General features: G+C 44.5%; 2 protein-coding genes across 10 annotated transcripts in view; one reads left to right on the top strand and one right to left on the bottom strand.

The window, feature by feature from the left end:
- pdha1a (pyruvate dehydrogenase E1 subunit alpha 1a) lies at positions 1-9,972 on the bottom strand. Its single transcript, XM_061751181.1, has 11 exons — positions 9,819-9,972; positions 7,524-7,592; positions 7,264-7,437; positions 7,059-7,185; positions 3,515-3,606; positions 3,243-3,335; positions 2,998-3,153; positions 2,271-2,342; positions 2,117-2,184; positions 1,029-1,137; positions 1-935 (listed from the first exon to the last, which is right to left on the bottom strand). The coding sequence occupies exons 1-11, from the start codon at positions 9,864-9,866 to the stop codon at positions 771-773; spliced, it is 1,173 nt and encodes a 390-aa protein (XP_061607165.1). The 5' UTR covers positions 9,867-9,972; the 3' UTR covers positions 1-770.
- Positions 9,897-14,547, top strand: part of map7d2a (MAP7 domain containing 2a) — a 23,777-nt gene continuing 19,126 nt past the window's right edge. For 5 of the 9 annotated variants that reach the window (XM_061751175.1, XM_061751173.1, XM_061751171.1 and 2 more), the window contains exon 1: positions 9,897-10,022. In XM_061751175.1, the coding sequence (XP_061607159.1) occupies positions 9,926-10,022 (97 nt within the window). In that variant the 5' untranslated portion in view covers positions 9,897-9,925. Of the gene's footprint in view, positions 10,023-12,648; positions 12,937-12,967; positions 13,440-14,547 lie in introns of those variants that run through there. The other 4 variants (XM_061751172.1, XM_061751177.1, XM_061751176.1 and 1 more) reach the window with 2 other exon arrangements.

The raw sequence follows: 14,547 nt of genomic DNA on the forward strand, positions 1-14,547 counted from the left end.
CAGGATTTCAGATAGTTTATTACATGTTCATAAAAGACCAAATTTCCTTGAATCATCATATTTCTCGCAATGTAACAGTTATCAGTGGAAGATGAACATTTTAAGATGAATCAAAACAGGTATGGACATTCTACATTTGTTTTTTTTGGCAAAATACTTCTCACATTATTGAGAAAAGACGAACAAGATGTTGACTTCTACTTTGTTTTAAATGTGACATAATGACTGAGTCAGCACAGTTTATTAGCTGCCTGTTATGGAGTGTGACACTTGCATAACATAATTTTTGGAAGAACACACCTGACAGGCAATAGAAATTAAAACAATGGACAACATTTGTCTTACACTGCTGCCATTTGTGGCCCAGAGATTACCTAGAGTATGCCTCCCAAGTACTTAACTGAAAGGGAATTTCAATATTTTATATAACCTCTAACCAAGTACGAGGTGACCAAATATGTATAAATAATCATGGCAGATTAACTGAATAATCCTCTTGAAGTTTATTGCCGGGTTGCTTTTTCCTCCAAGCATTTCTAAATATGAGTGCCAAATAAATGGTAAATGAATGTATAGGACTGCAGCCACATTTTGTACTTTTACTATAAGTAAGAACCCCAGGTGTAAGATACGCACTGCATCTAAAACAAGTTGCTGAGACTTTAGGTTGTTAGTCTAAGGTGTGACTTTAATAGCTATCATATCACAGAGTTTGCTTTGGGGCAGCAGCGTAATTTTATATTAAGAGTGGAGTAGGTGAAAAAAATTATTTAACTGACAGACTTCAGCTTGGTCCATGGGTTGGTGCCACGCACCTCCAGCGGTGGATCGTTGTGAAAGATGTGGTTGCACAGATCTTCCAGTGGCGGTTCAGGATCTGTGGTGGCAAATTGGGCAGCGTCTTCGATTTCCTTCCTCACTTCGACGTCAATCTCCTACAAATGAAAAGCAACAGTTTACTTATGAATCTTAAAAGCACAAATGGTTCAACAACCTATCTTTTTTTGCAGCATGGAAGCAGTTGCTACCTTGAGCTCCTCCACGCTGGCCATGTTGTTGCTGAGCATGCGGTCCTTCAGCAAGGAGATGGGGTCGCTTTTACTGCGCACTTCCTTGATCTCCTCGCGTGTGCGGTAGCTGTGAGGGCAAAGATTTGTACAAGGATGAAAAAAAAAAATTAAAATTTATAGATATTTATCGTGATGACAGAAAAACTTAAACTAATGTTTAACATAAATCGTACTTGCATACTTTGGAACATAGTGTATTTACTTTATTTTTTACTACAACAGTTTAAAAAAAAAAAAAAAAAAAAAGATGAATATGGGAGGTTTGTGTTTTCTGAGTGGGCCTTTGAGAACCACTGCTCTCGAATAAATCACTGGTTGATAAATGAAAATAAGATTCCCACTAAACAAACATACAGTGAAACCCTGCATATTCGCATTTATAATTTTTGGGGGGGAACCTAACATCCATTATTAGCTGAAAAATTCGCTGCTTTTGGTCTCAAGCCAAATTTAAGTAGGGTTCCACTTTGACGCGATCTGGTGGAATCTTGCTGTTGATTTTAGGTATAATTCATTGAGTGTTTTTTTCAGCTGTATTTGAGATGTCCTGTTTTGTTGGTGGTCATTAAATGCAGCTTGCAAAGAGTCAGTTTGAAACCAAATGATTCTGCTCTTCTGTCGATGCAGCTAATAGCTCATGTAGTTTACTTTGCCTTTACGATTTGCCTGTATTCCCTAACATTTATTATTGTGTAAATGTCAAAATGTGATTAATGACTTCATAAAATTTGTGTAACGTGCTAAGGGCATATTTGTTTTCCTGTTATCTAAGTTATTTTGCAAGCTAATACTATTGATAAGCCTCATGTGAAGGTGGTTTGTGTTTAATAATTTAACAAATGAATAGTCGTTTATGTAACATGGATTCATGATTGTGTACATGCTAGAAGCAGTGTAAACTGTTAATGATCGTTGCCGTTTTAATTGCTTTGCTGCTAACTTGTGGGCCTCTATTTGCAATTACAGCCCCCTTTTGTGGGAGGTTCAATTAGTCAAGGGTTTTCGCTATTCACACAGGGCTCGTCTGTATCAGGACGTTTGATTACCTCACACCAGGATCACTCATACTGTGACCGTGATAGCGGTACGTCTGAAGTTCCATCAGAACAGGACCCTAAAAAAAAATAAAAAGATGGCAAGTAAGTCGACTGTACAAAAAAGAAACGACTGGCGTCATATAATTTAATGTGTTTAACATACTTTCCCAGCTCGGCACATATCAGCTGCAAACCGAGTTGCTTCCCTAACACACAGGATATCCATCCCATCCACCTGAAATCCAAAAGATTGTGGACTAAATAAATGCATTTGAGGTTGCTGGGCAGTAGCACATGCTTCACTCTTAGGGTATTTACATAAACAGACATTGACTTCCTGCAAAACTTTGCCTTTTACAGAGAAGACGCAGATATTGCCACAACTGTGTATACTTTTACGCTGCAACACAATTAGATAATTAGATGGGTAACTATGTCAGCGCCAGTTTCTAGTGAATGGGGACAGTGACTAATGCTTTCAACACAACAGGGCAAGAGAAATTGGTAACACTTTTTTTTATTACAAACAAGGGCTCTTCACCAATTGGTGGTTATTCGAATATGAGTCCGCCGAAAAAACAAACGTTACTTTATTCTGACAAGAGCTGCAATGCTGTGTAAAAGAGGTAATGCTCAGGACCAGGACTCTGTTAAGGGCACATTCCCACTTGCCGAGCAAAAAGGGAAGAGGACAAAAGCTAACTGACACTTTATGGAAGTTTTTTTAGTCGTTAAGTCACTTTTTGTGACGATCGGTAAGCGCCAATTTCGACATTAAAAAAAAAGTCCACATAATCTAGCAATAACTGATACCTTTGAGTAACACTGTGAATACAATGTCATAGTTTCTTTGTGATAATGTTTTGAATAGAGATGAGGAAGAATTGTACCCTGAGACCAGGGATGTAGTCGCCTCTCTTGTAGTAGTCCGTGCTGGCTGCTGCTCGCTCCACTGACGTGCCCATGCCATACCTGTTGTTTTCACAAACAAAGATGATGGGCAGCTTCCAAAGCGCAGCCATGTTGTACGTCTCAAAGATTTGACCCTGTGGAGCACAACATTTGTTTCAGAAAAAAAAGAAAACAATCACTAGTGTTTTTGAAAAAAACTATCAGGAAATAAAGTAAACGTCACCTGATTGGCAGCACCATCACCATAAAGACAGACGCATAACTGTTGGTTGCCAAGATAGTTGCAAGCCAGAGCCACGCCAGCACCCAATGGAACCTGAGAAGTCAGACACACAAGTACAAACCTCCAAAAAGATGCTTTTTACAGAGGACAAAAATACCACAAGTATAGTTTAGTCTTCTTATGGCACATCAAAAATAATTAATGCAGATTTACATCCACAACATGTTGACAAAATATGTTTTATGCATGGAGTCCACATTTTAGACACTTACCTGTGCTCCAACAATGCCATTTCCACCATAGAAATGTTTACAGTACATGTGCATGGAACCTCCCTTGCCCTTTGTAATACCACCTCTTCGCCCTGCATATAAAACTAATATTAATACACTGAAACATCAACATATGAACATCTCAATGCTGAAAATTATATTTATTGACTGTGGGGCTCCCCTCCTTGAGCCGTCACCTTGTCGTGGTGGAGGGGTTTGTGTGTCCCAGTGATCCTAGGAGCTAAGTTGTCTGGGGCTTTATGCCCCTGGCAGGGTCACCCATGACAAACAGGTCCTAGGTGAGGGACCAGACAAAGCACGGCTCAAAGACCCCTAATGATGACGACAAACAATGGACTTCGTTTTCCCTTGCCCGGACGCGGGCCACCGGGGCCCCCCACTGGAGCCAGGCCTGGTGGTGGGGCTCGAAGGCGAGCGCCTGGTGGCCGGGCCTGCACCCATGGGGCCCGGCCGGGCACAGCCCGAAAGGGTAACGTGGGTCCCCCTTCCCATGGGCTCACCACCTGTGGGAGGGGCCATAGGGGTCGGATGCAGTGTGAGCTGGGCGGTGGCCGAAGGCGGGGACCTTGGCGATCCGATCCCCGGCTACAGAAGCTGGCTCTAGGGACGTGGAATGTCACCTCTCTGGCAGGGAAGGAGCCCGAGCTGGTGTGTGAGGTCGAGAAGTTCCGACTCGATATAGTCGGACTCGCCTCCACACACACCTGGGGCTCTGGTACCAGTCGTCTCGAGAGGGGTTGGACTCTCTTCCACTCTGGAGGTGCCCATGGTGAGAGGCGCCGAGCAGGTGTGGGTATACTTTTTGCCCCCCGGCTCGGCGCCTGTACGTTGGGGTTCACCCCGGTGGACGAGAGGGTAGCCTCCCTCCGCCTTCGGGTGGGGGGACGGGTCCTGACTGTTGTTTGTGCCTATGCACCAAACAGCAGTTCAGAGTACCCACCCTTTTTGGAGTCCTTGGAGGGGGTGCTGGAGAGCGCTCCCGCTGGGGACTCCATTGTTCTGTTGGGGGACTTCAATGCTCACGTGGGCAATGACAGTGAGACCTGGAAGGGCGCGATTGGGAGGAACGGCCCCCCCGATCAAAACCCAAGCGGTGTTCTGTTATTGGACTTCTGTGCTCGTCACGGATTGTCCATAACGAACACCATGTTCAAGCATAAGGGTGTCCACACGTGCACTTGGCACCAGGACACCCTAGGTCGCAGTTCGATGATCGACTTTGTGGTCGTGTCATCGGACTTGCGGCCGCATGTCTTGGACACTCGGGTGAAGAGAGGGGCGGAGCTGTCAACTGATCACCACCTGGTGGTGAGTTGGCTCCGATGGTGGGGGAAGATGCCGGTCCGACGTGGCAGGCCCAAACGTATTGTGAGGGTCTGCTGGGAATGTCTGGCAGAATCCCCTGTCAGAAGGAGTTTCAACTCCCACCTCCGACAGAACTTTGCTCATGTTCCGGGGGAGGCGGGGGACATCGAGTCCGAGTGGACCATGTTCCGCGCCTTCATTGCTGAGGCGGCCGACCGGAGCTGTGGCCGTAAGGTGGTCGGTGCCTGTCGTGGCGGCAATCCCCGAACCCGTTGGTGGACACCAACGGTGAGGGATGCCGTCAAGCTGAAGAAGGAGTCCTATCGGGCCTTTTTGGCCTGTGGGACTCCTGAGGCAGCTGATGGGTACCGGCTGGCCAAGCGGAATGCAGCTCTGGTGGTCGCTGAAGCAAAAACCCGGGCATGGGAGGAGTTCGGTGAGGCCATGGAGAAAGACTTCCGGACGGCTTCGAGGAAATTCTGGTCCACCATCCGACGTCTCAGGAGAGGAAAGCAGTGCACCACCAACACTGTGTATAGTGGGGATGGGGCGCTGCTGACCTCGACTCGGGACGTTGTGAGTCGGTGGGGAGAATACTTCGAAGACCTCCTCAATTCCACCGACACGCCTTCCCATGGGGAAGCAGAGTGTGGGTTCTCTGAGGCGGGCTCTCCTATCTCTGGGTTTGAGGTCACCAAGGTAGTTAAAAAGCTCCTCGGTGGCAGGGCCCCGGGGGTGGATGAGATTCGCCCGGAGTTCCTAAAGGCTCTGGATGTTGTGGGGCTGTCCTGGTTGACACACTTCTGCTACATCGCGTGGACATCGGGGCCAGTGCCTCTGGATTGGCAGACTGGGGTGGTGGTCCCCCTTTTGAAGAGTGTGTTCCAACTACAGGGGGATCACACTCTTCAGCCTCCCTGATAAGGTCTATTCAGGGGTGCTGGAGAGGAGGGTCCGTCGGGAAGTCGAATCTCAGATTCAGGAGGCGCAGTGTGGTTTTCGTCCTGGCTGTGGAACAGTGGACCAGCTCTACACCCTCGGCAGGGTCCTCGAGGGTGCATGGGAGTTCGCCCAACCAGTCTACATGTGTTTTGTGGACTTGGAGAAGGCGTTCGACCGCGTCCCTCGGGGAGTCCTGTGGAGGGTGCGTTGGGAGTATGGGGTACCGAACCCCCTGATACGGGCTGTTCGGTCCGTGTACGACCGGAGTCAGAGTTTGGTCCGCATATCCGGCAGTAAGTCGGACTCGTTCCCGGTGAGGGTTGGACTCCGCCAAGGCTGCCCTTTGTCACCGATTCTAACTTAACTTTTATGGACAGAATTTCTAGGCGCAGCCGAGGCGTAGAGGGGGTCCGGTTTGGTGGCCTCAGTATTGCATCTCTGCTTTTTGCAGATGATGTGGTTCTGTTGGCTTCATCAAGCCGTGACCTCCAACTCTCATTGGAGCAGTTCGCAGCAGAGTGTGAAGCGGCTGGGATGAGAATCAGCACCTCCAAATCTGAGACCATGGTTCTCAGTCGGGAAAGGGTGGCATGCCATCTCCAGGTCGGGGATGAGATCCTGCCCCAAGTGGAGGAATTCAAGTATCTTGGGGTCTTGTTCACGATTGAGGGAAGAATGGAACGGGAGATCGACAGGCGGATCGGTGCAGCGTCTGCAGTGATGCGGACTTTGTATCAGTCCGTTGTGGTAAAGAAAGAGCTAAGCCGAAAGGCGAAGCTCTCAATTTACCGGTCGATCTTCGTTCCTACCCTCACCTATGGTCATGAGCTGTCGGTCGTGACCGAAAGAACAAGATCCCGGATACAAGCGGCCGAAATGAGTTTCCTCCGCAGGGTGTCCGGCCTCTCCCTTAGAGATAGGGTGAGAAGCTCGGTCATCCGGGAGGATCTCAGAGTAGAGCCGCTACTCCTCCGCATTGAGAGGAGCCAGATGAGGTGGCTGTGGCATCTGATTCGGATGCCTCCCGGACGCCTCCCTGGTGAGGTGTTCCGGGCATGTCCCACCGGGAGGAGACCCCGGGGACGACCCAGGACGCGCTGGAGAGACTACATCCTTCGGCTGGCCTGGGAACGCCTCGGGATCCCCCCGGAAGAGCTGGATGAAGTGGCTGGGGAGAGGGTAGTCTGGGCGTCGCTGCTGAAGCTACTGCCCCCGCGACCCGACCCGGATAAGCGGTAGAGAATGGATGGATGGATGGATGGACTGTGGGGCTCACCCGTGAGCTCAGCCATGATTTCCTTCACAGTGCCTCCCCTCGTGAAGGTGTAGCCGTGGGCGCGGTAGGCCGTAATCAGGTGGTCGGATAAATTAATCGCTGCTTCGATACCAACAGCGCAGGCCTCCTGCGAAGAGAAACAAAAAGCTTAAGTCAGAATGGAGGTGTTCAAAAATATGCAAATAGAATTTAGGTGCCTGATTACCTGGCCGTCATACAAGTGACAGAAGCCTCTGATGATCTTCTGCTTGTACAGCTGATCGGCCTTCAGCTCCATTCGTCTCATCGTCTGCATGGTGCGATAGTACTGCAGGCCCTCATCCCGAGTCATCACCACCTGAGTGGCCGGGCCCTCATCCAGTTTGTGGAGGTCGCATTTCTAAGTACAAACAACAACATGTCCATCACGATCCTAAAGTGTCATGGGCTTTGGCCAGCTCAGTGTTGTTTGAAAGGTTAACTAACCTTTATTTCAAAGGTAGCCTGAGTTGTGAAGTCGGCGTACGCCCTTGCTGACACGACCGCTGCAGCACCCTGAGAGCAGACAATGTTCAACAAGTGTTTTCATGTAAATCTGCTGTATGATAACAGACCAGGGAGAGGGAAATTAAACAGAAATAAATCAGTGTTTCTCAAACTTTGCCCAACTCAAACCACATAAAAAAATACTTTGCACTTTAAGTACCACTATTATGACCAACATTAAAATATAGCAGTGCAGAAACTTATGAGTTCATCAAAAATGAGAGGTTTTATTCCTAAAAAGTACATTTAACATTATTGTAAGCCGCTGTAACATTACATCTAATTTGAACATAACACTGCACTTAAAGATAAAGTTAAATACAACCGAACTGTCGTTATGCAGTGAATCTTTCCCATGCCAATTGAAGGAGCCCACATACCACTTGTGGTACTCATACCCATTTGAGAATCACTGTATGCCCATGTTTTTGTTTACATTTTTTTCACCATGCTAGAAGCAAACTATTTGGTCTGTTGTTGTAAAGGAAACAAGTAATACATTTTGGCAATTTAGTCCAACCCTTGAAAATACAACATTAAAAAGAACAACCTTTTACATCTAGCTGGTCCCTGAACATTAACGTTTCAATGTAAATTTCAAGAAGCAGCATGTTAGTCTGAAAAGTACTCTGAAAAATATCCTCTACACGCTAGGTAGGCCATTTGTAGGTACTTATATATACTTTTTTTTTTTTCATACATAGAAAATCGATGGATACACTTACACGTCCATCCATCCATCCATTTTCTTTACCGCTTATCCTCCATCTATCCATCCATTTTCTTTACCGCTTATCCTCACTAGGGTCACGGGCTGCTGGAGCCTATACCAGCTATCTCTGGGTGGGAGACAGGATACATCCTAAACTGGTCACCAGCCAATCGCAGGGCACATAGAAACATACAACGATTCGCACACACATTCACTCCTACGGGCAATTTAGAGTCTTCAATCAACCTACCACGCATGTTTTTGGGATGTGGGAGGAAACAGGAGTGCCCGGAGAAAACCCACCCAGGCACGGGGAGAACATGCAAACTCCACACAGGCGGGTCCGGGATTTGAACCCCAGTCAGAACTGTGAGGCAGATATGCTAACCAGTCGTGCCCCATGCCGGCTACCGCTTATCCTATTTATTAAAAATAATCTTGCTAATGCTCTTGATGTCCTTTCTGGAACACTGCAACATAAATTCCAAATCTGTATGAATTTCAATCAGCTTCCGAGATACACATTTTCAAGTCACAGTAGTATTTAGCAAAGGGTTTAGCACAATTGTCAAACTGGTGGCCCGGGGCCAGATCCGGCCCGCCACATCATTTTATGTGGCCCGCAAAAGCAAATCAAAATTGCTCATTTTCTTCTGGTGCAATACCATTGAGCTATTTGCAAGCATTTTTTGTTACCAATCCCCTTTTGAAAAGAAATGTAATAGTTGGAAAAACATGGTTTTATAGGCTTCTGATTTCAAAACTGGTTATTCATCAACGTGTTCAGTATACTGTATGTAACTACAGTAGATGAGGTAATCTTTCATTTATATGGGTTGGGTTTGAAAATGAAAATATGGTTTTAAACAAGGGTTGAATTTTCAAATCAGGGTTTCAGGGCCAGTGTTGGGGTGCGGGTTTGTGTGCGCCGAACTGGTGGAGACCCTAAAAGTGGTGGTGGGTTTGAACACGTTATTTTATAAGCGTATCGGCCTAGCTACTTTTGGCCCACTTTGTATACTTCAATCATCCCTAACATTATGTTCCATAGTGAGATTACGTTCGTCAGTGACATGTTAAAATGAATCAAAACATTTATTTTATGTTCTGGACTACAGATGGAAATGAACTCTCTGCTCAATCTTGTACAAGCATCTCCTCATGTGTTCTGATATTGCTTTAATGTACGTGCATATTTTCCATGAACATTATTGTTGAGACATCATTCGGTTCGATGTCAATTCTATTGTTGTCTATGGGAGCAGTGTGCAGGCGTAAAACGCGTACTCAAAATCAAAATAATAAACGTATGCCTGTTTAGACTATAAGGCGGAGCGTATTTTCTAACCAAAACAATTTGGCTTCAGATTTCAGTGCAGCCAGCTGGAAGCTACCATTTAGCCTTACAAGGTCAGCAGATCCTTAGTTTCATTTTAGGTATTTATTGATATCCATAATGTGGGTTTGAGGTCGTTGCGGGATTTTGCATTTAAACCCTCGTGATACGACAGTAGTGTACTTACATTCTTTTGAGCACACGTCCTCAGCACATTAGATAAAACTGACAGCATCTTTTCTAAGCTAACTTGCTACCTCCCAGCTCAGCAAGCTACGTCCTTTTTGGAAGCCGATGTACTTCCGCTTCCGCTTAATTTCTTCTTCTTCTACTCGTAACCCGTTGCCTTGGAGGTTCTGCTGCCACCACAGTTTGGCTTCATCTTCCTACGGTAAATATGTCCTAGAGATTTATAATATAGTGAAATGTTACAGATACATATGTACATATAATAGAAAAGTTCGTTTATTTCATTTGTTCAATTAAAAAAGTCAAACTCGTATACAGCTTCATAGGAAATACTGTAAATATGAAAAATACTTTTCAGATGGCCATTTCCTAATTTCTATTTTAGAAATAATTTGAATTGTTAATTATGTAATATTCAAATTTCTTTGGGAGATGAATTTGGGATTTAGCTATAATCATGTGAATGGCTGGCAACCAGTTCAGGGTGTACCCCGCCTCCTGCCCAAAGATAGCTGGGATAGGTTCCAGTGAGGAGAAGCGGTGAAGAAAATGGATGGATGGATGGATGGATGGATAAAAGCATGAAATATTTCACTGTGTGTAGTGAATCTGTATGCAACCCCAATTCCAATGAAGTTGGGACGTTGTGTTAAACATAAATAAAAACAGAATACAATGATTTGCAAATCATGTTCAACCTATATTTAATAGAACACACTACAAAGACAAGATATTTAGTGTTCAAACTGATAAACTTGACTGTTTTAGCAAATAGTCATTTTCTTAGAATTTTATGGCTGCAACACATTCCAAAAAAGCTGGGACAGGTGGTAAAAAAGACTGAGAAAGTTGAGGAATGCTCATCAAACACCCGTTTGGAACATCCCACAGGTGAACAGGCTAATTGGGAACCGGTGGGTGCCATGATTGGGTATAAAAAGAGCTTCCCTGAATTGCTTAGTCATTCACAAGCAAAGATGGGGTGAGGTTCACCTCTTTGTGAACAAGTGCATGAGAAAATAGTCGAACAGTTTAAGGACAATGTTTCTCAATGTACAATTGCAAGGAATTTAGGAATTTCATAATCTACGGTCCATAATGTCATCTAAAGTTTAAAAAAAATTGGAGAAATCACTGCATGTAAGGCAAGGCCGAAAACCAATATTGATGCCCGTGACCCTCAATTCCTCATGTGGCACTGCATCAAAAACCGACATCAATGTGTAAAGGATATCACCACATGGGCTCAGGAACACTTCAGAAAACCAATGTCAGTAAATACAGTTCGGCACTACATCCGTAAGTGCAACTTGAAACTCTACTATGCAAAGCAAAAGCCATTTATCAACAACACCCAGAAACTTTTCTGGCTTTTCTGGGCCCGAAAGGAGTGCGGTTACTAGACTGCCTGCCTGCAGTCCAGACCTGTCTCCCATTGAAAATGTGTGGCGCATTATGAAGTTGTAGCTGTACATTAAGCAAAAATGGGAAAGAATTCTACCTACAAAACGTCAACAATTAGGCGGCACGGTGGACGACTGGTTAGAGCGTCAGCCGCACAGTTCTGAGGACCGGGGTTCAATCCCCGGCCCCGCCTGTGTGGAGTTTGCATGTTCTCCCCGTGCCTGCGCGGGTTTTCTCCGGGCACTGTGGTTTCCTCCCACATCCCCAAAACATGCATGAATTGGAGACTCTAAATTGCCCGTAGGCATGACTGTGAGTGCGAATGGTTGTTTGTTCCTATGTGCCCTGCAATTGGCTGGCAACCTGTCCGATGATAGCTGGCATAGGCTCCCGCACGCCCGCGGCCCTAGTGAGGAGAAGTGGCTCAGAAAATGGATGGATGGATGGATGAAGCATCTACAATTAGTGTCCTCAGTTCCCAAACGTTTATTGAATGTTGTTAAAAGAAAAGGTGATGTAACACAGTGGTAAACATGACCCTGTCCCAGCTTTTTTGGAACATGTTGCAGCCATAAAATTCTAAGTTAATGATTATTTGCTAAAAACAATAAAGCTTATCAGTTTGAACATGAAATATCTTGTCTTTGTAGTGTATTCGATTAAATATAGGTTGAACTTGATTTGCCAATCATTGTATTCTGTTTTTATTTATGTTTAACACAACAATTGGGGTTGTAATAGTTGCAATATATACTATACAATATATAAAGTATATTAATATATACTATATGATATATAGATTACGGCATGGTGGATGACTGGTTAGAGCTTCTGCCTCACAGTTCTGAGGTCCGGGGTTAAATCCCCCACCCTGCCTGTGAGGAGTTTGCATGTTCTCCCCTTGCCTGCGTGGCTTTTCTCCGGGCACTCCGGTTTCCTCCCACATCCCAAAAACATACGTGGTAGGTTAATTGAAGACTCTAAATTGCCCCTAGGTGTGAATGTGAGTGCAAATAGATGTTTGTTTATATGTGCCCTGCGATTGGCTGGTAACCAGTTCAGGGTGTACCCCGCCTCCTGCTCGATGATAGCTGGGATTGGCTCCAGCACTCCCGCAACCCTTGTGAGGATAGGCGGCTCAGAAAATGGATGGATGGATGGATATATAGATTAGACATGGAGACAGAAGGCAGCAGGGCGACTGGAGACTTACCAATATTGTTCAGTAAATGCTTTCTGACTGTGTTTTCATGTCTCAAAAGTATTCCCTGTCAATTGACTGTTGTCTGTTGTCGTACTAGAGCAGCTCCAACTACCGGAGACAGATTCCTCGTGTGTTTTTGACATACTTGGAAAATAAAGATGATTGTTTCTGATTCTGATTCTGATTCTGATTCTGACTAAGAGACTGCCCTCATTGGCTGTCTAGTGCGTCATGATGTCAGTGCATGCTTCCGCTGTGCTCACTGGCTTGTAAACCTAAATGTCACCTCAGCATCTCTCTCCCAATCCGCGCCAGACTCCTCATTCCTAGTCCTCGCCATGACCTTCATCGAGACTGTTTAGCTGAATGCTGAGTTTGTTTTATCCTCTGGAGGTTCGCGGATGAAAGCGGACACCTGAGCTGCATAGCGGCGTCACTGCGGCTTGTTTTTAGCCTTTTTCAGTTGCGACTATGGCCAACATAACACCATCCGACACAGTAGCAGCAGGTAAATGCTTACAGCGGAATAACTCTTTAATTTGATGTTTTCGTGAGACTTTATTGCACGCTTGTGAATAACAATAATAATTGTGTGTTTATTTTTTAAGCTGTACGGTCTGCTCGATGCAAACAATACATGTGTGCATGATGGTGATGATGTTGCAGCTTTGCCATGCTTTATTTTCTTGCAAACATATCCACATTATAAATTAAAATCGACGTCCTCGTGTTTTCTGTAATTTGTTCAGTTGTTGTGGAGGGGGTCGGCTTGTTGGATATTTAAAAGCGAAACGTTGTTCTACGTTGTTATTCTAATGACGTCATTGAGTCGTCGCAGAGCTTTAAATGGTGTTAAGTACATTGACGTGGCACAGTGCAGCCCCTCTAGAGATTAGACTATTATTTTTACGAGCATCCTCCCACGCCAATGATGAAGATGTTGATGATGATGCTAAGAGTTCAAGTCATTGTTAGGCCCTCCACACCCTGAAAGAAGACAAACATCAGCAGGTCAGTAATCACATTTCGTCCAGTGCAGGGAACAACTCCATTTCCATGTCACGCTGAGGTTCACTGCTCATTGGAGTCAAATAGGCTGGAACTGAAGCTCTTTTACTGTGCATCCTAAAATTGTTGCTATTTATCAAACACATCAATATTCAAACAATACCATGGCAGAAACATAACATGTCAGTAAAAGCAGTGGAATCATGTATGACAAAAAAGGATCTTCAAATTCAAATTAAATTATTGCATGACATTAAAATTTTGAAAATTAAAATGAATTTCTGACACATTTCCAAGGCTGTTGCGGTGTTTAAAATAAGCACACAAACCACACAGCAAAGAAATACAGAAGACTGCCGAAAATGACACAGTAAATGAAATACTCACCCAGCGGGGTCCGAAACAGGTTTTGATTTTTGTCACAAAACAGACGTGTGTAAAGCAGCACATATTTCATTATAGCTTCAGTAGAAACGTAAAAACTGCTCAGTAGAGCATAGAGGTGTATGGAGTCATTTGTGTGAAGACTACCTCATGTATTTAAATGTACTGTAGTAGTGAGCACGTTAATAGTCCTGCCAGACTTCAAGTTAAGATAATTTCTTATTTTCATGCCCAGTTATGCTGCAGTACGTATAGCATATATCCTGTTAAGACACAAAAATTATCACATTCCTAACATTAGTCATTTGTTGTTGTTGTTTTAAATTAGAGCCATTTGTTATTTTATATTCAGTATAAGCTTTATCATAGTATGCATTAGCTTAGGTTTGGGAAGTAACAAAGTACTGTAAGTACTTTATTACTGTTTGTTATTGTACTTTGTATTTTTCAGGTATTTGTACTTGAATATAAATTTTTATGATGACTTTTTACTTTGAGTTCCAACATTTGAAAACGGATATCTGCACTGTGTACTCCTTTGTGAAAATAGGCACATTACCTTTTTAACATCTGAGGATGATGACACAATGCAAAAAAGAAAAGAGACAGTTTAAAGTTATCCATAGCCTTATTTAAGAGAATTGTCTCTCCCATTCTACCCCCCCCTCCTTTATTCCAATTTATTAAACAGGTAAACAATTGACAGTAACTGCAGACTACAACCACA

Source organism: Phyllopteryx taeniolatus, chromosome 17, assembly GCF_024500385.1.
Source record: "Phyllopteryx taeniolatus isolate TA_2022b chromosome 17, UOR_Ptae_1.2, whole genome shotgun sequence".
In the NCBI taxonomy this organism is placed as follows: Eukaryota; Metazoa; Chordata; class Actinopteri; order Syngnathiformes; family Syngnathidae; genus Phyllopteryx; species Phyllopteryx taeniolatus.